This window comes from Hipposideros armiger, unplaced genomic scaffold (assembly GCF_001890085.2).
Source record: "Hipposideros armiger isolate ML-2016 unplaced genomic scaffold, ASM189008v1 scaffold_366, whole genome shotgun sequence".
Lineage (NCBI taxonomy): Eukaryota > Metazoa > Chordata > Mammalia > Chiroptera > Hipposideridae > Hipposideros > Hipposideros armiger.
Window position 1 is genome coordinate 98,710 of NW_017731716.1, and position 19,569 is coordinate 118,278.

General features: G+C 33.0%; 1 protein-coding gene across 11 annotated transcripts in view; it reads left to right on the top strand.

The window, feature by feature from the left end:
* The window catches only part of CCDC88A (coiled-coil and HOOK domain protein 88A), a 125,667-nt gene that overhangs the window by 33,693 nt on the left and 72,405 nt on the right, over positions 1-19,569 (top strand). For all 11 annotated transcript variants that reach the window (XM_019662119.1, XM_019662117.1, XM_019662118.1 and 8 more), the window contains exons 4-7: positions 1,312-1,381; positions 3,296-3,354; positions 12,757-12,840; positions 14,809-14,949. In XM_019662119.1, the coding sequence (XP_019517664.1) occupies positions 1,312-1,381; positions 3,296-3,354; positions 12,757-12,840; positions 14,809-14,949 (354 nt within the window). The remainder of the gene's footprint in view (positions 1-1,311; positions 1,382-3,295; positions 3,355-12,756; positions 12,841-14,808; positions 14,950-19,569) is intronic.

Below are 19,569 nucleotides of genomic sequence, written 5' to 3' on the forward strand. Positions count from 1 at the left end.
TAACTGGAAAATTTATTTATTAAACATTCAAACTTAGTATCAATCCTTGGAGTAAGTGATTTTAGCAATTTTTGATGCATTCTTAATATCCATACCTACACTTATCTAAAATGATGCACATACTGAGTATGTCCTTTCTTTAAATGTATGTATGCATACTTTTGGTGATAGTTTTTTAAAGAGCTAGCAAATATAATGGTGAAGAAGAGTTTTTGAAACTTTTTAATACCTATCTATAAAGAATTCTAGATAAAAGGTTAATTCTAGTTAGCTTCTGGTGTCATGCCATACACTGGCTATGGGAAAATGCTTTAGTGGATCTAAAATTACATATCATTAAAAAGCAATATAAGTTAACTTTTTGGTTATTTGCTTCATCATCTTACTATTTTAAGAATGATTTAAAAAGAATTGAATACTTACAAAAACGTATTCCTCAATAACTAGTTATGTCTGAGTATGTAGTGAAAGCCAAATTGTAGACATTTACAGTTATTTCTTTAATCTTGTGAAGATTCAGTAATATCACATGACACCCATCAATCCTGTATTCTAATCCATCCCAGACCCTTTGTAGCATGTCATACATTAGTGGTTGAAATGACAGACACAATGTGTTTCTTTATTCCTCAAAGAAGAGGTGGTATAAACAGAAGGTGTATACTCCATGTATTACTTAAATGAGTAATTTGAAAGCATCCAGTTCTTTCTGTATCATCCTGAAGCATCAGAATATGTATATGTATATATATATTCTTATCACTAAAATTTTGACAGAAGTCAAAGGAAGTAAAACATCTGTTGTAGATAGAGGAGAGAAATAAGGATCACTGAGGAAGAGCTCAGTTTCATGAAATGATCATAAGATGGGATTTTTAATAAAGTAACTAGCTTTCTTAATTTTAGAATCAGTTGATATATTCAGTTCCCTCAGAGAAGTAACAAAAACCCAAAAAGAGTATAAATGTTTAATCTTTTATTGAGGAATGCTGTTTAATTATCTAACATACCTAAAACTCAGATTTCCAAATAAATATTAGACCAGTTCAACTTGAACACTTATTTTGTGGGCATTTAATATGTTATTAACTTAAGTCTATTTGATATCATAATTTTAGTTATTTAATTCATTAACTTAAAATTACAAAAGATTTAAAACCTTAGATATATTTTTCACATTTATTTATTTTTAAAGCTTTTCAATTGCAATATAGCATGCCTGCAGAGAAGTGCACAAACTATAAGTTATTTTTTTGAGTAACTACCTAGTCAGCATTGCCCATATAACAATCTTTGGGTATCTTTTTACAGGAGACTTTGCAGCAGTTGATCATGATGTCATTGCCAAATGTCTTAATCATTGGCAAAAATCCCTTCTCTGGTAAGTATTACAGTTAGCATAACGTGATAATAAAGTCTTATCCTTGTGTAATCCTATAATGCTTACCAAGATCTTGCTTATTTACATCAACAGACTAGGTTTTTCATGATGCTACAGGGAACGTTGGGGGTGATATCCCATTTTATATAGAGAAAATAATTGTAGAATATTTGTAAGTTGTAGATGGGATCAGACATATATTTTACATTAAGTCTAGTGTTTTTTCGACTCTACCAAATTGATACTTTCGTGTGATGATTTTTTAGTGTCGCATTATAAACAAGGATAGAAGATAATGTGGCTATAGACTTAAAGGAACATAATCTTAGAAAATAAGTGATTTTGAAATAATTTTTAGAAATATTTCTAAATTGAAATAATTTTAGAATTGAAATATATTCTATCTACCTTTGCCACAATTAGTTGAATCTAAGTTTTACCGATTGATTTGTATATTAAACTACTTCTGAATGGAAAGATAAAAAGCAGTTTCTTAGATCATTTAAGTTATTTTTTTCAAAAGTTTCTGCCCTTTACTAGGTTTTAAATGTGACACATTCAGAGTTTTAACTCCACCCCCACCACCAGTCAGAACAAACAAAAATAAAACCAAAATAAAAACTAAAATCAAGCAGCTGTTTTTATTGAAGAATCTACCAATTAGATGGGATGAATTAGGAGTTTAGATAGTCTTTTGAGATATTCTGGGGTATTTGATCATACGGGTAAAAAAATGAAAAAATATTTTGTATATAGAATGGAATTATTTTCATTTCCACATGCATTTAGTGATTACCTACCAAGTTATAGGGACCAGGAAAAAAAAATGGTCTATGCTCTGGAAGATCTTGTGTTTTGGTGAGAGATACAGATTACTGGGAAATCATGTAACTATTGGTATGAAATAGAGATATGCAAGAACGTTAAGGCATGTAAAATATGGAGCTATTAATTCTGAAATTTGGCATGTTAGTGAGGGTTGGGGACCATTGGTTGTTAAGTCAGAGAAGACTACACAGATATGTTAGAGCTGTGTCTAGGATTATGATTAGTAAGTTGTTCACTAGAGGGATGAGGGGGAAGGCAAGAAAGGCAGACAGAGGGAGTAACAGAAGTTAAAGCAGAGTGTGTGTGTGTATGTATATGTCGGGAAGGGTGATTAGTATGGCTAAGAAGGTAGGTTGTTTCATGGAGAGAAGGAGGAGGAAATATTTAAAAAGAAGATTTGGACTTTACTGTGAACAGATTGACCTGGTGGTGAAATTTGAGCCCAAAGAATTGGCTTTTTTGGCTTGTTTTTTTTTGGTTAGCTGAATAATTTAAGAAAATCTCAATTTAATTGGATGGCACATGTGCCCTCCAGTTCTGTTATAGACCATTACTTTTATCCAGCTTGTTATGTACATTTATTTTACCAGCTTTGCTGTAACTGACATTTAAAGTTTTGACCCTCATGAATCTATGCAGTGGAAAGACATTTAAATTTTATAGGGAGATGAATCATATAAGATAGTTATTTTAGAAACAAAACACTAATAGGCCTAAAATAAATCAGACCTATTAGGAACCATTTTGGCTGACTTTGTGGCATGTCCCTATACTAGTGGTTCTTAATTCAGTATGCTTGTGTAGTATAATCATTTATGGAAAAATAGTAGCTTTATTTATTGCACAGAGCATTGAATCCTATTTTAGCTATACTGTAGCCCTTCAAAATTTGGATCCTTGCCCATTTCTTTTGCTATTACCACATTGTGCACACACAGAGATACTAGTTTGAATTCTCCACTATACTTATAGACTTAATCCTTTGGTCAAATTGTTAATATTACCTCTAGAAGTGATTCCATCAATATAAGAAAGAGAGTTGAACTAAAGTAAAATGTTGTACTTAGTAATTGTTTTTTATTTCAGAACAAGGCACAGAAGAAGTTAAAAAGTTGCTTTTACTTTTACTGGGTTGTGCAGTTCAGGTAAGTTAAAATATTTCTTCATATTTTCATAACTTTGTTGTGTTTTTTCAGGCTTTAGTTTCTGAAAGACTTAAAGATAGGCCATTGGTTTTCAAAGTCTATATCAGAGATTATAAGTAGCTGTATAACCTCCAGAGGAGATTTTGAAGAAAAAGACTTACTCTGTTATTTTATTTTAAACTTTATATTATCAGATAGACATATCATTTAAATCTTTAATTATTCTTTTCTTACTCTGAATCTTCAAATGGCACCAGGTTTTTCAAGTTTCCTTAGAGCTACCTTTAAAAACCTCTTTCAAAACATTCTTATGATTATGTGTGCATGAGTGTGTGTTAATGAAGAGAAGTGGGGGGTCAAATATATGGTGATGGAAGGAGAACTGACTCTGGATGGTCAGCACACAATGTGATATATAGATGATGTATCACAGAATTGTACAATTGAAACCTATGTAACATTACTGACAATTGTCACCCCAATAAATTTTAATTAAAAAAAAGAGAAGTGGGATTAACAGTAAATATATTATTAACAATATATTATTAACAATAAATATAAAGTCAGTGAATGAACTATAAACAAGAAATTATGAAAAGTGTTTTAGGAGTCTGGGTTCTTATTATATTGATTATAATAATAATTGCGATGATTTATGGAATGCATACTTTGTGTCAGATATGATACCTTATATAGGTTTTCTCATAATAAATATCTCCTTTCAGATAAGGAGATGGGTGTTTAGGTAGGTTTATATCAAGTTATTCAAATTGAGACACTTGTGAAAGTCAAAAGCGTATTAGTGACAGTTCCAGGGAACTGCATGTATAAACTGGGACTGTCCCATTCAAACCAAGATGGTCGCTCTAGAATTAGGTCAGATTGCTAGTAAGCCAAAGAGCTGAGATTCACCTCCAATGTGACTTCAAACCTATTATGCTATGTTGATTTTTCCTTTAATTAGTCATTGTTTGGATGAGTCATGACAGTGTTACTGTAAACTATCTCTATTCTTTGTGAAGTTATTCGTAAACAAATAATGTGACCACTAGTAATTTTTTTACATATATTTACTGAAATTATATATCCATGAGAGTTTTGGCCTTTAGAGCTACTGCTTGGGAGCTACATATACAATGTATATTATTAAAGTTTCTCTGTGTAAAGTACAGGTGTTTAATTCATAATTATTTAAATACTAACTTAAATATAATATTTGTAGACATTGCTGTTCTAATTTGGTCATCAGATTTTGAATTAAAAAGTCATTAATTATTTACAGCCTTTTGTACTGTATTTGCTTTTAAAAAATAACCCTCTGTTGGTGAATGTTATGTAAATTTAGATAACTTAGTGAGAACAGAAATTTGGTTGTTAACTTCTGGTTACTATTTGGTTGTTATTACTGGTTACTAAAACTGATAGTGGGAATTGCCAGAACCAATGACTTTTTTTTAATGAACAGTTTAGGGAATGCCTAAAATATTAAAGAAACCACCGTTATTACCATCTGTAAAAGCAGCAAAAGAAGATTATAAAATCTAGGCTGCTTCCCCCTACCTTACTATTTTTTATAACTCACCCAGATATTGGAAAATGAAAAGGATGACATGGAAATAGTGTTCCTTTTTCTAATAAGCTACATAAAGTTTTTGATAGGTTGACCAACCCAGGCTCTTCTATTTCTGCCAATGGGTGTTTCCTAAAGAAATTTACCAATAATTTTTTTACATTTGAATAACTGTTGATATTCATGTTTTAAAGCAACTTCTGTCATTTTACTTTACTAAAGTAAAGCAGAGCTATGTAATGGGCCTATTAAAAAAAAATAACACAACTACTTAATGAAGCCATGCTAGAGATTACCAGTTATAATGTCAGATATGTACTTTCTTTCTTACTGATGCACAGAACTAAATGCTGCATAAAGTAAAATAATATATACATAGACCTACCCTTATAAGTATTGTGCTTCTTAAAATAGTTTCCATTAATGTCAGCATGTAATTAAAACAAGGTTTTCTAGCAATGTTTAGTATTCTTAATTTTTCCTACTAATATGTTAGATGGTTATGATTACCTATACTTTAGATTCACATAATCTGGGGAAGGTTTGAAAGGTAGATATTATTTCAAATGGTCATTGGAAAAAAGAGGATATCTGGGTGGATTAAGGCATAAGAGAAGACACAGAATGAGAAAATTGTGTAAAAGAATAATTATAAAAAAAATGCATCAGTGTGACATTGTAAAGTAAAGTAGAAAATAGAGGTGATTTCAAGATATTTAGAACAGGTCAATGTGAAGGTAAGTTTTAAAGTTGAAGGGAGAAATTTATTAACTTTATAATTATTTCACTTAAGGGGAATAGTTCTAAGAATCAGTAAAGGAAATGTATTAGCAATGTGAAAGAGTGACTTTACGGAAGTGTGGCTTCAGTCAGTGAAGAGTAATCTTTCACAGTATGTTTGGACAATGTCTAAGACCCAGTGTAGCAAACTTATTAGAGAATAAAGAAAGAATAAATACAAGCAAGTTTATTTTTTTCATACAGAGTATAGTTTTCAACATTTGTATAAAACAAAACAAAGATTCAAGGAGATCATCATCCTAAACCTAACTAAGGTCAACATCATTCAGAGTTTTTATAGACATGAGGAGGTGGCAAGGTTGTCAGACTTTGATGTGAAATTAATTTATCAAGAAAATTGTAAACCAGTTTTTGTATATACGTCATGTCTTTGTGTCAGCAAATTTTTTTTCTTTACTTGAAAGTCCTTGGGACTTGTGTCTGTTGTGATGCTAGAATGGCAAATCTAGCAAGAAAGGAGGAAGGATCCAATTTTGAAAAATCACTGGTGTTCATTCTGTATTTTTAAAATGTTAATGACCTGAATTTTCAAATGCTCACTATTTACCAGGTGCTATAATAAAGGACAGGAATTTTTAGTTTTTTTAATACAAAGCTCAAGGAGTTTAATTTTTAGAAGCAGACAGACCAAACATTAACTGTATGAGGTGATAATTACCATAATGCAAGATACATTGGTGTACAGAAGAAATATTTTTTTAAGTCCACTTGTTGTGTCAGGGAATGTCTCTCTGAGAAGGTAATATTTGAAATGAGAGTGAAGATATTGAGGTAACCACTTGTCAGGAAATACCAACTGTGTGTGGAACGTGACATGCGTGGTGGAGAATGGCAAGAGATTAAGACTGGAGAATTGCCGGGGATTGGGTCACAAAGGACTGGATTGGCCATATTAAGATTCAGTTTAGGTTTCATCCCGTAGGTATTTGGGAGCCCCTAATGCTAACGACATCAAGTGGTAACAATCAAAATTTCCTGTTAGAGCCTTCAACTGTGACGATATAAACAACTAGAAATCTTTGTTGATACTGAAGAGACAAAATGTACTTCAGAACCAGAAACTATTGATGAAACCAATCAGGCAGCAAGTATTGTTTGAACACTTTCTAGAATGTAATATGTGTTACAGAAAATCTGTTCATCTACGGTGTCAGATGTGTAGTAGTAGACTTGTTGGGGTTATCACTTTGTGAGGGGTGTAAATGTCTAGTCATTATGTTGTTTTGTGCACTTGAAACTAATAAAAAAAATTTTTAAAAAGAAAACCTGTTCATCTAGTAGTTGAACAGGTTAAAAACTTACTATCTAGTATAATACATAATGAGGTGTGATCAAAAACTATGGTGAATGTTTAATAGAGAAAATTTTATTACAGTAAAAGACACATTGCCATTAATCCCCCTCAAAATACTCCTCCTCTCTTTGAACATGCTTATCCCATCGTTCTTGCCGCTTTCTGAAGCAGTTCTGGAAGTCCTCTTTCGTGAGTGTCTTTAGTTGCACTGTTGTGGCTGCCTTGATGTCCTGAATCGATTCAAAACGGTTACCTTTTATGGTCATTTTGACTTTGGGGAAGAGCCAGAAGACGCATGATGCCAGATCTGGTGCATAAGGTGGATGAGGACATGCCGTAATGTTTTATTTGACAGAAATTGCCATATACCAGAAGTGATGTGTGACACGGAGCCTTTCTTTTGTGATCAAAAACTATGGTTAATGTGGCTGCTGAGTACCATCCAACGGAAAGGCAGGGATCTTCAATATTGGAAGCGGCAAACCTTAGTAACAGTGTGTGACAAGTTTCAACTTGTTTGGCGCAGTCAGTCGGGTGTGAACTATGGTTGAGAGGTGTGTTTTTAAAGTGTGCCATAAATCATCCTCCATCATGACAACGCTGCATGTTACACATCATTTGTGGTACAGCAATTTCTGTTAAATAAAAACATTACGGTGCGTTCTCATCCACCTTATTCACGAGATCTGGCACCATGTGACTTCTAGCACTTGCCCAAAGTTAAAATGAATCAGGATATCAAGGCAGCCACGAGAGCATATAAAGACACTCACGAAAGAGGACTTCCAGAACTGCTTCAGAAAGAGACAAGAATGATGGGATAAGTGTGTTCGAAGTGAGGGGTGAATATTTTGAGGGGGATTAATGGCAGCGTGTCTTTTACTGTAATAAGTTTTTTTTACTTAAACATGCACTGTATTGTTTGATCACACCTTGTAAGTGGCATAAATATGTTTTTCTGCATCAGGATTAGTTTTATCTGTTATACTTGTGATTTGTAGGTAGAAATAGTAAATTAAATTTTCTGGTATGATTCTAGAGTTCAATAATTCAGTGGGCCATGGGTTTGAAAAGATGTTGTGTTTATAAAAAGAAATAGAAAAAGGAAATAAACATTAGGAAATTGAAATTTTTTTCTTCTTTTGAAGAAAATATTATGAAATTCTTTAAAGGGAAACAGTATTCAAAAACAATAAAATTAGCCACTATCCAAAGATCTTAACTCACAGAATAATTTTTAACTAAGATTTTTTTTAATCTTTGCTTATACGTAAATATAAGCCGCAAGAAAAGTTCGGATATGAAGAAAATTATACAAGGCCAGGGCTTGGGTATGTTCATTGTTGACTAAATCAGTCCAGTTCCTGCAGAATCTTTTAAAATAGGTAACAAAAATCTACTAAACCACTTCTGAGCATCAGCTAGAATTTTCCCAGGTGTATAGCTCTGCATCCCGGCCCTGAGATAGTTGAGAGATTCCCAAGCCAAGTCATCCTACTTAGAAGGAAAAATTTTTGCTGTGTATGTTGTTTCGAAATTTTTTTCTTTAAGGACCATGTAAAATTCACCTTTTTTCAGCAGAACTTAGGTTTTACATTAGTGCTGGCTATTTAGTATCCAAAAACATTACTTTTTTTGGACTTTAGCCAGGTTACATAGTGCTGAAAGTAAATGAGTGTCAAGTGTGGTTGGAAATAAAATTTTGACCTTTATGTGTACCCTCACAAGCAATTCTAACGTTACTATTTGACTCCAAAAAACAGTTTTGAACTTGGTTGGCTTGAGAGCTACAATCTGTTGTTTTCCTACCAGTTATCTGTAAAGCATCTTAAAAATTAGCATTTTACAACATTTATTGTATTGCATTTTTGGGAAATAATATATAACTATAACCAATGATTTGTTTTTCTGAGAGTACCTCAAAATAGCAAATGTAACTTGATTTAAAGGGAATTTTTTTGCTGATATTTTTTAATAATATTAAAAATTTTTTATTTTGTAGAAAATATGCATAACATAAAATTTACCATTTAACCAATTTTTAAGTGTGCAGTTCACTAGCATTAAGTATATTCACATTGTTTTGCAACCATCAGCATTTATCCATCTCCAGAACTTTTCTCATCTTCCAAAACTGAAACTCTTTATTTTTTAAATAATAACTCCTGATCCCTTTTGCATCCAGCCCTTGGCAACCACCATTCCACCTTCTGTGTCTATGAATTTGACTACTTTAGAACCTCACATAGTGGAATCATACAGTATTTGTCCTTTTGTAACTGACTTATTTCACTTAGCATAATGTCTTTAATGTTGTTGCACATGTCAGAATTTCCTTCCTTCTAACACTAAATAATATTCCAGTCTATGTATGTAACACATTTTGTTTATTCATCCATTGATGGACACTTGAGTTGCTTCCACGTTTTGGCTATTGTGAATAATGCTGCTGTGAACATGGGTGTAGAAATAGCTGTTTGAGTCCCAGCTTTCGGTTCTTTCGGTATATATGTAGAAGTGGAACTGCTGGATCATGTGGTAATTATATTTTCAAATTTTTTAGGTATCGCCATGCTGTTTTCCATAGTATCTGTACCATTTTACATTCCAACCAGCAGTATACAAGGCTTCCAGTTTCCCTACATCCTTGCCAACATTTATTATTTTCTGTTTTTTTTGGTAATAGCCATCCTTTAAAGAGGAAATTTTAGTTTTTCTATTTTTATTTCTTTTATGTGGCTCATTTTGGCCTTAGCTTTGGTAGAACTATGATCTGTTCAGTCATTAGTGTCCTTATTCTTGTTGAAAATACTATCATGTATTTTTTACTTTATTATTTTATTGTTCACTAGCTTGTTTTGGGTGCTCTTTTCTCTATTTTAGTATAATTTTTCCACATTAGTCTGTCTTCTTTCTATAAGAAGAGAAGGCACTGAGAGTACCAAGTGAAAATATGAGGAATTTGAGGAATAATGATTCAGAGGTTAAACTCTCTGGTGTAACATACACCACTTTAGGGTTAACACAGTTCTATAACTTTTTTTGTTCTTTTCCTGTATCTCAGCTTCCATATCATATTTATGGTAATCTCCTGGTTTAGGGATTAGTTACTGTAATAGAATTAGAAGTAACTTTAGTGCTCATAACACTTTAAGGACTTTATATAAATATAATAGCTTAATTTTAAGTGGAAAAAATAATTTGCTGGTGATTTTTTTTTAAGATTTTTATTGGGGAATTGGGGGAAGGGGAACAGACAAGTTGCTGTCCTTTTGTTCTTCAGTCTAGTTGTGGAGGACATTGCTTCAGTGGCCCAGGTTGGCACCATCATTACACTCTTCCCGGGCAAGGCAGATCAGTCACTGGCTTCTGGATGGCCGCTCACTGCGGCTGCTGGCTGCTCACGCTGGCTGCTGGCTACACACGGTAGCCCATGGCAACCCACTGCCACAGGGGCTGCAGCCTACGCCGTCGCCGGCGACTCATGGCTGCCCAGCTCCAGGTTGAGCTGTTGTTCAGCATCTTAGCTGTGGAGGGCAGTGTCACTGACCCTCATATGTGGGATCCGCACCGGGGTCCTCTGGCGTCCCAAGCCAGTTCTTAACCATTGTGCCACTCGGCCGGCCCCTGCTGGTGATTATTTAGTCTTCACAAGAGTGAGTCTCTGTTAGCTGGAAGCAAAACTACTTATAAGTCTATTTTTTAACACCCAACTTTTTTTATGCTCTAGAGCTGGGCTGTCAATATAGTAGCCACTAGCCAGGTATGTCTATTTAAATTACAATTGGAGTAGCTACATTTCAATACTTAGTAGCCACATGTAGCTAGTGATTACTGTATTGGACAACACTGATAGGAACATTTTGTCTGATTGATTATTCAGCTTCAAAGTTTGAATCTTCTCTCTCATTCTCTTTTCCATCTTGACAGTGGTTTTTTTTTTTCTGTCCTTCAAGATCCTTTGAAATCCATTTTGTATTCTTTAAGAAAACCTAACCTATTTACAATGCATTTTCAGAATTCTTAAGACTTTTAGAGTTGGACTGAGGATGCGGTTTAGTAGAAATTGTGGCTATTTTAAGGGTAAAGGAAGAATTTTCATTGATTTGTGTTGAGAATGTGTTAAAAAGTGAGCTCCTAAAGCTCCTAAAGAAATTGTGGCTCTAGGGCCTAGGAAAAGAAAATGTGTGTTTAAACTGAAGGCAGACAGTTATGGCAGCTGAATTGGGGGACCCTTTAAGTGAGTCATAGTTATTATAGCCCAGCCATTTTATATGTTCATTAGCTCAGAAACTATGCATGGGTTAACATTTTTGGAAGCATTAAATTTAAAAATTGGGGATCCCCTACCTAAAAAGTTATCTTATATATGCTACAAATGTACTGTCATAAAGTCATCATTAATTGTTCTTACTAGGCCTGTCAAATATTATTCATAGACCTAAAAATTATTGTTTTTAAACTAGTTTCCATTTCACCCCCCCCCCCAAACTTTGACTTCCAAGTCACAGCTAGGAATTGTACATTCCTGATAATTTAATTTTAAATGTTATTATATCATCCTAATAATTTGTTTTTACAAGCTATAGATAGACCTTTCTGTACCGATGGGAAAGCGTTTAATTGTATGGTATTTGAAATAGGGTGTCATGATTTGACATAGTATGTAGAGTATAAATCAGAACTTTGCTAAGTTTCTTAATGATTAAAGAGCCAGTTTTCTTTTTGTGAGTATATTATCTTCACTAGTGTTCAGTAATTGGCCCAGGAGATGCCACTAAGCTAGACAAGGCAGTGCTGTCTATTTTGTATGCACTTCTCATTTGGTAGCTGCAAGAATACGGTTATACTAGCAGTTGGATTGCAGTATTAGAGATGTGGAGGGAAGGCAGAGATTAAGGTGCCTGCTAAATTGTTATTCAATACTGACTGGAAAGAAAAAGACTGAGTGTGCATTTTAATATTTTAAATTCATATAAAGCTTTTTAAAAGTTACATAAATGCTGCCTTTATTTCACTTGATACATGTGTACTTATATATACATTCTTAAATTTTGCCCCTGGTAACTTTATGTTATGTTAGAAATAAATCAAGTATTTATTGTAGTACCTTATAAATGTTGAACTGGAACACAAAAGTAGGGTTTTCTTTTTTTATTAGATTGATAGGATGAAGATGTGAGAATGAATGGTAAGCTTGAAGTAAAAATTGCTTAAAATTTTTTTTTCCAAGAAGAAAGACTGTGTTGTTTGATGATAGCCAAAGACTGACTGAGCATTTTGGCTGTATTCCGAATTCTGCCACTGACTCACTGTGTTTTTTGGCAAGTAACTTATCCTCCCTGAAACAAGTTCTTGATTCTTTACTTCTCTGTTTGTAAAGTTAGCATAATAATATTGTACTGACCTCAGAATGGTTGTGTAATGGTTTCCCGCTTTAGAACTTTACAGCATCAAAATAGTATGGATTTTCAATGCCTTGCTTTTAAAATAAATACTGGTAAATTTAAATCTTTTTATTAGGTAAGGATATTAGAGATACCATTTTAAGTGAAAAAAAAAAACAAAAACAAAAAAACCCAACAAAACAAAACAAAAAACCCTGAAAAACAAAACCCTCTTTGTACTGTTCAAAACATAGCCAAGCTTTTTACTCTGATGAGTTTTTAGTTATTTACAACATATTAAGAACTATACCCTATGAAGTATGAATTATTGTTTTATTTATTTCTTTTAGTGTCAGAAAAAAGAAGAATTTATTGAAAGAATTCAAAGTTTAGATTTTGATACAAAAGCAGCAGTTGCCGCACATATTCAAGAGGTAATAACCTGTATACAGTTTTTCTGTACTTTTTATGAATCTTGTGGTGTATTTATTTGTATGTCTACCCCCAAAAAATTACAGTCATAGGATAAGCAAGAACAAATCAAGGTCAAATATAGATGAACCCTGCTTTTAGACACATTGCCATTTTCTCTTTAGAGATAGTTTCTTATACATGGCACAGTGCTAACTATAGATGTACTATTGCCTTTATCCAGAGGGGCATAGGCAAAAAGTGTTATTTGAGGAATGAAGTATGCTCATATGTTAGACAGCACAGAATGAATAGTATAGTAAACGGAAGCAACAAAAATGAATCATTGCATATAATTTAAACTGAGGTAAGATGATAGATAACCTTAGTATTTTGTCATTGCAGTAATTTTCTTTTGAATGAATGGACACAGGCATAATTTTTATTGACGATATTACCTGAATTATAAACACATTAGTGATTTGTAACATCCATATAAAAACTTAAATCTAGGACATTGTACAATGTCAAATAACTGAACTTAAATAATTTATTCAGATTGCCTTTGATAGCTGCAGTTTCTGCCTCTATCTAGTCTTGGGCTTTTAATCTTGTGTACATAATAAGACTTTTTAGAACTAGAGCATGTTAAATTTTGCATGTTGATTTAAATAGAATTAAGAAAAAGTAACAGAGAGACTAAACAGTGAATATTGATAGTATTTAAAATATTCTCTTATTTAAATGACTTTGTGTTCTATATATCATATTTTCTCTTAGTTAATGTTTATAGCGCCCAGCTTTCTTGTCAGTAATATCAACAGTAAGCACATTAGTACTCTACAAGATAGAGTTTTATTGGTAGTTTCCCTTTACATATATTTGTTTATGCCACCTTTGTGGCTTGTTTGTATTTTGAATAAATGCTAAACTTTGCAAGTTACTAAATTTGACACCATTCTTGCAAATGTTATTTTTGCTGCTCATTGTGAAAGTTACAGCAAAATATGAAAATCAGAGTGAGAAATGGAAAGCAAGAAATAAGTATTTCACTGATATAACTTTTCCATTCTTTAAAAAAACCTTTATATTGGGAGTCCTTTTCTCCTAAGGGTCTGTGATGGTGTCATCTTCAGAATCTATAAAGACTTAGCTTTTCAAGTATAAAAAGGCAATAACTTATATCCTACAGGATTAAAAAACTTTCACTTTTGAATTCAAGTAAAACAAATTGACTATTATGTAAAGAAAAGTTAAATTGATTTTCTAAAGCAGTTGTCAGACATATCAATATTACCTTTCTTTAAGAATGTCCTGAATTAATTATCTTTTTAATTGACTGGAAAATAATATAAATTCATTTAAAGATTATATATATATATATATATAATTTTTTTAAAAAGATTTTTATTGAGGAATTGGGGGATGGGAACAGACAAGTTGCTGTCCTTTTGTTCTTCAGTCTAGTTGTAGAGGATGTTGCTTCACTGGCCCAAGTTGGCACCATCATTGCGCTATTCCCGGGCAAGGCAGATCAGTCGCCAGCTTCTGGACGGTCGCTCACTGCGGCTGCTGGCTGCTCATGCTGGCTGCTGGCTACACACGGTAGCCCATGGCAACCTACTGCAGCAGTGGCTGCAGCCTACGCCGTCACCAGCAACTAATGGCAGCCCAGCTCCAGGTTGAGCTGTTGTTCAGCATCTTAGCTGTAGAAGGGAGTGTCACTGGCCCTCATATGTGGGATCCGAACCAGGGCTCTCTGGTGTCCCAAGCCAACCATTAACGCGCCACTCAGCCGGCCCAAAGATTATATTTTTTAAAAATAATTTTTGTAGACTTTTTATCATTCAATAATTTAAAAAACATTTTAATATTATATTTACTTTTTATATTTTTATTATATGAGATATATAGTATTTGAGCTAATATGCATTTTAAAATGAAAGTATTAGTCATTTTTTTAATTGTTTAATTTGTTTGCTTTTTTAAAGGTAACCCATAATCAGGAAAATGTGTTTGATCTGCAGTGGATGGAAGTGACGGATATGTCTCAGGAGGAAATGGAACCGCTCTTGAAAAATATGGCATTGCATCTAAAAAGACTTATAGATGAGAGAGATGAACATTCAGAGGTTTGTAAATTTGTTTCAGTATATTACCAGAGTTTGCTTAAAAAAAAATAAAGTAGCATTCAGAGATACTTCAGAATTGATACTCTGTTTCTTAGGACAGGTAATAAAGTACTGTATGTCCTTCTTTGTGTGCAACACAGGAACCAGAAAGGACATAAAAGAGCCCCAAATTGCAATTAGGTTTACTTTTCTCCTTTCCTTTTAAATTATTATTATTCTGATTTTGTTCCTATGAGTTTTTTAAGTCATCCCCATAGCTCTGGCAACAGTACAGGAGTGTGAAACTGAAAATATCGTTGATGTAAGTGGAAAAATCATTGCCTTGATGCATAAGAATTTGCTTAAAGTTAATTTCTTAGTTTTATTGCCATGTGAGGTTGAAAAATAAGTATTAATAAAAGAAGAATAACAGGTGTTCTGAATAAAATGTCCCACAAAAGTTCTCAAATTTTTGTAGTTAGTATAATGAGGTGTGATATTTAAAAAGGGAATTATTATGAGCTCTTTTAAGGGAGAACTTTGCTTTTTAAAAAGAGTAAAATTGCTCCAGATTTTTTTGCCTGCACTCACTGAAAGCAGCTTATAATTTTTAGAGGAGTCTAGACTTCAGTGCATGTGGTGGTGAGTAATATTTTCTTAATAGCAGCCTAAAGTACTCTGCCATTCAGGGGAATGTATAGCTTTCATCATTTGTTCCATTTGCATGGAGACAGATTTGAGCTTATTTATAGAGACTTTGATTACTCTTGGGACAAATGAAAGACTACATAGAAGAAATTTCTAAAGATTTATTTTTCTGAACAAAACTTCCATGTCTCTTTAGAGTATATTCAATTCTTATGAGTATGTTCAGTTTTTCTTCAGGCATTTAGAGAAAAAAATGTAGGAAATAAAGAAATATTTTAGAGCAACAATTAAATTTTAAAAAAGCTAAGATAGTGAGACCAAAGGAAGGAAAGAGTGAATTGAAAAAAATCCCTACTATATACCAAACTTACTGAGTTTTATTTCATTTTTCAATCTGATTTTTTAACCATATGCTGTATTTTTTTATATTAGTTTTTTTTCCACTACTCACTTTCTAGAACGTTCCTCTGTATTTTAAGATATTAAAGGTATTTTGATAAGGTATCCTCCAACTTCTGAGGAATTAACTTCTAAAAATCTGTACTTTGGTTTCATATGATTGATGGACTTGTATAAATTGATCTCACGTGAAATGATTAATATGGAGTAGAGTACATTATTTGAGAAATGTGAACAGAATACTTGTTATTACATGATCTGTGGTAAAACTAAAAGGAATAATAAACACTCAATATAGTGATTGTTTGAAACACCTTTTCAAGTCCTGCCTGATTAAACATTTTAGTTGAATCTGTTCTTCTAACAAGGAAAAAAAAGTGGTTGCATTCTCCTGTCTAAGGTATTCAGGAAACAAGTTGCTAGCTGGTTTAAAATTAATTTTCTGGGGATAAAATTCAATTTGGGTCACCAGTGGATTAATTAGAAAAGATAATTTAAAATAATTATGAAATATTATACAAATGTAACAGTATGTAAATATAATAATTCTGTATCCTTTAATTTGATTAAAGCAAATTCTTATTTAGATTTTCCCTTTAGCTTTTTTTATTTTGATTGATCTTTTGTCATAATTGTTTCACGTCAATCTAGAAAGTATAATTTGGTCACTCTGTTTTTAATTACTCTTCACTTTTTTGTTACTAATGTTGTGGAACAGTGATCTCTTCAGTTCTCTCCCTTTACTTAAAATCAAGTAGGAGATTTTAATGATTTTACTGTCACTGTTTATTTTATGTCAAGCTTTGTGTTATAAGTTTATTCTATACTTTTATTAAGTCTGCACAATAACCCCATTTTACAGATGAAAATACTCAAAATCAAAGAAGTGAAGTAACTAATGCTTGTGTTCCTAACCATTATGCCTTTGCCTAAATCCATGATTGTGCTGTGTATATTTCTGATTCTTTTCCTTAATGAGTTCTATAAATAGAATTATTAAATCACCTGAATTTTTTTCTTAGCATTTATGATCTTTTTATGTTCATTCTTTAACATCTATTAATAAATACCTTCTTTTTTGCAAGATCTTGTGCTAGAGTACTTGGGAGCAACAAACTGACAAACTTTCAGAAAACAAAGATTGTAACAATCTAATAGGGAAGTTATTTTAATAAAATTACTAACTGTAATAAAATTTTCAAAATGATAAGTACCAAACATTTAGACATATATTTACATAGTATAGGAATTTCATGAAGGAAGATGCTACTTGCAATTGCTAGTGGAATGTCTAGGCTCGGAAGAATCAGAGAAGGCTCTAATGATATTTCCTGTCAGATTCTTTGGAAAATGTTCATAGGCCTTCAACTCAAGAAACTACCACCATTAGAGAAAAATCAAAGTGTTGACATAATATTTAATAGAAAACACTCTGGATACTCTTCATTCTTAGTAAAAGGTTTCTTTCTTTCCTATTTTTCTTTTTAAAACATTCTTCAGCCCATAGTTCTTTTGTGCTCTTTTCATTGGCATCTGGAAGCTCTTGATATCTCCATTTTACCACCTATTCAGTTCAAATGTAGAATGTGTCTTCAGTACTTTTCTTTTTTTTTTTTTTTTAACTGAGCCATCCTGCCACTTGTTGGCAGCTCAACAACAACTCAGCTTGGACCAAGAATCGAACCAGCAACCCTGTTGCTCAGAGCTCACACTCTTGAGCAAGCTCTTAACCAACTGAGCCACTTGGCCAGACCTTCAGTACTTTTCTTGAGTTCTCCATTTTGTGAATCAGTTAACTAGCTTTGAGCAGCTCTTTTTGTGTTCAGTACTATGCTGGATACGATCATAGATACAAAGGGGGCATAAGAAATTGTATCTGGTTTACCAGAAAAAAAACACTATATTGCAAATGAAAAACAAAAGGTAACATAATTAATGTAATTTATTTGTACATGAAAGACATATTTATTAAACACTTAACTATATGTAGTACTATTGTTAGAGTTAGGAGATGTTGAAGGCAAGATGAAAGATAATTGAGATAGTAAGAAAATATACAAATAAAAGTTGACTCCATGTAGATTGAGCCTGGGCTACTATGAAGAGTAGTGACACATCTCACAGTGGATAAGATAAAGTAGTGTGAGTGAACATATAAACTACTTTTCAAAAAGTAGCATTGAAAGAGAAACAGAAGGGTAGCCAGAGGGAAATGTGATTCCGCCCCCCCCCCACACACACACACACACTGTATAGAAGAAACTTTATATCCTTGAAGAACAAGGAGGAGAAAAGCCAATTGAAAATGTTATAGAACTAAGGAATATGTGTTGAGAGCAAGAGATGCATAAAAATGGAGGAGTTAATCTCAGGTGGTTTTGTTTCTTTGACAAGTTGGAGGAGAGGTCATTTGTTGGAAGTGGTGATGGCTGTTTGTAGTTTGAGGCTTAAGTAAAGAAAAGGGAGTATATTTACAGTAGCCATTGTGGGGGAATTTGCCAGGAAATCAGCAAGATTTTCAATAAAAGGATTGATGGGCATAGGAAAGAGGTTAGTTGACAATGGATGGCAAGATCTGAGGTAGGGCTGTTTATTTTGTTTTGTTTATTTTTCCCTAAGAGTTTTTTATCATCTTGGAGCAGGAATAGAAAAAAAAAACAAAAAACTGAAAACTTCTGTTAGGTAAGAAAAAATTATGTAGTGTTAAAGTCAAATTTGAATTCCTATTGTGCCTATCATTAATTGTGTGACGTTGGTTAAGTTATTTAATCTATATGAACCTCAGTTTCCTTATGTCTAAAATGGACCTAATATTTATACCTCTATTGCAGATTAAAGTGTTGGATAAAATCTTGGAAAATCTCCTAGCTAGGAGTTCTATAAATATTAGTCCTCCCTTTTCTTTCCCAAAGAGTGAGCCATAGCCAAAGATAGCATGGTAGTGTTAAATTAGAAAGGAAGGGTGACATTTAAGATCCTAATTGTAGTTCCAGGCTGAGTAGGAACTCTAGAGTAGCCAGGAAAAAATCTGTTTGGCTGGGCAAAACGGGGGAGTTGAATGATTAAAAGTTCAGGCATAATAAACTTCAGGCATAGTGACATGGGAATAATACTAGTAAAGGAGGAGTTGCACAATAGAGGAATGGTTCCCTCACTGGTTAAGCCTATATGTATCAAAATAGGAGTGGATGTGGAGTTGTACCGAGAAAAGGAATTGGGAAAGCACATTCTGTGGTTTATCAATAAACGTACAGGAATCTGTGAAAGTGATAGTTGGACAGACCTTCTTCATTCAGGTACTGAAATATATTCCAAGGATAAAGAAATTAATTCTGATGGGTGGAAAAGTAATGATTCATTGAAGGTGATATAAGACTTGGTGATGAGAAACAAGTAGCAAGGATGGCAATTTCATAGTCCCAAGGTGGCAATCCCACCCATTTTATCTGGAATAGAAGGACAGTTGAAATTGCTGTAGAAGGCAATTGCTTGCTGTTTGCCTGAGATGTTTGGGGGGAAAAGCTGAGAAATTGTTTTAGAATAAGAGAATTTTCCAATAAAAGGAAAATTAGGGAAATAGAGGAAACATGATTG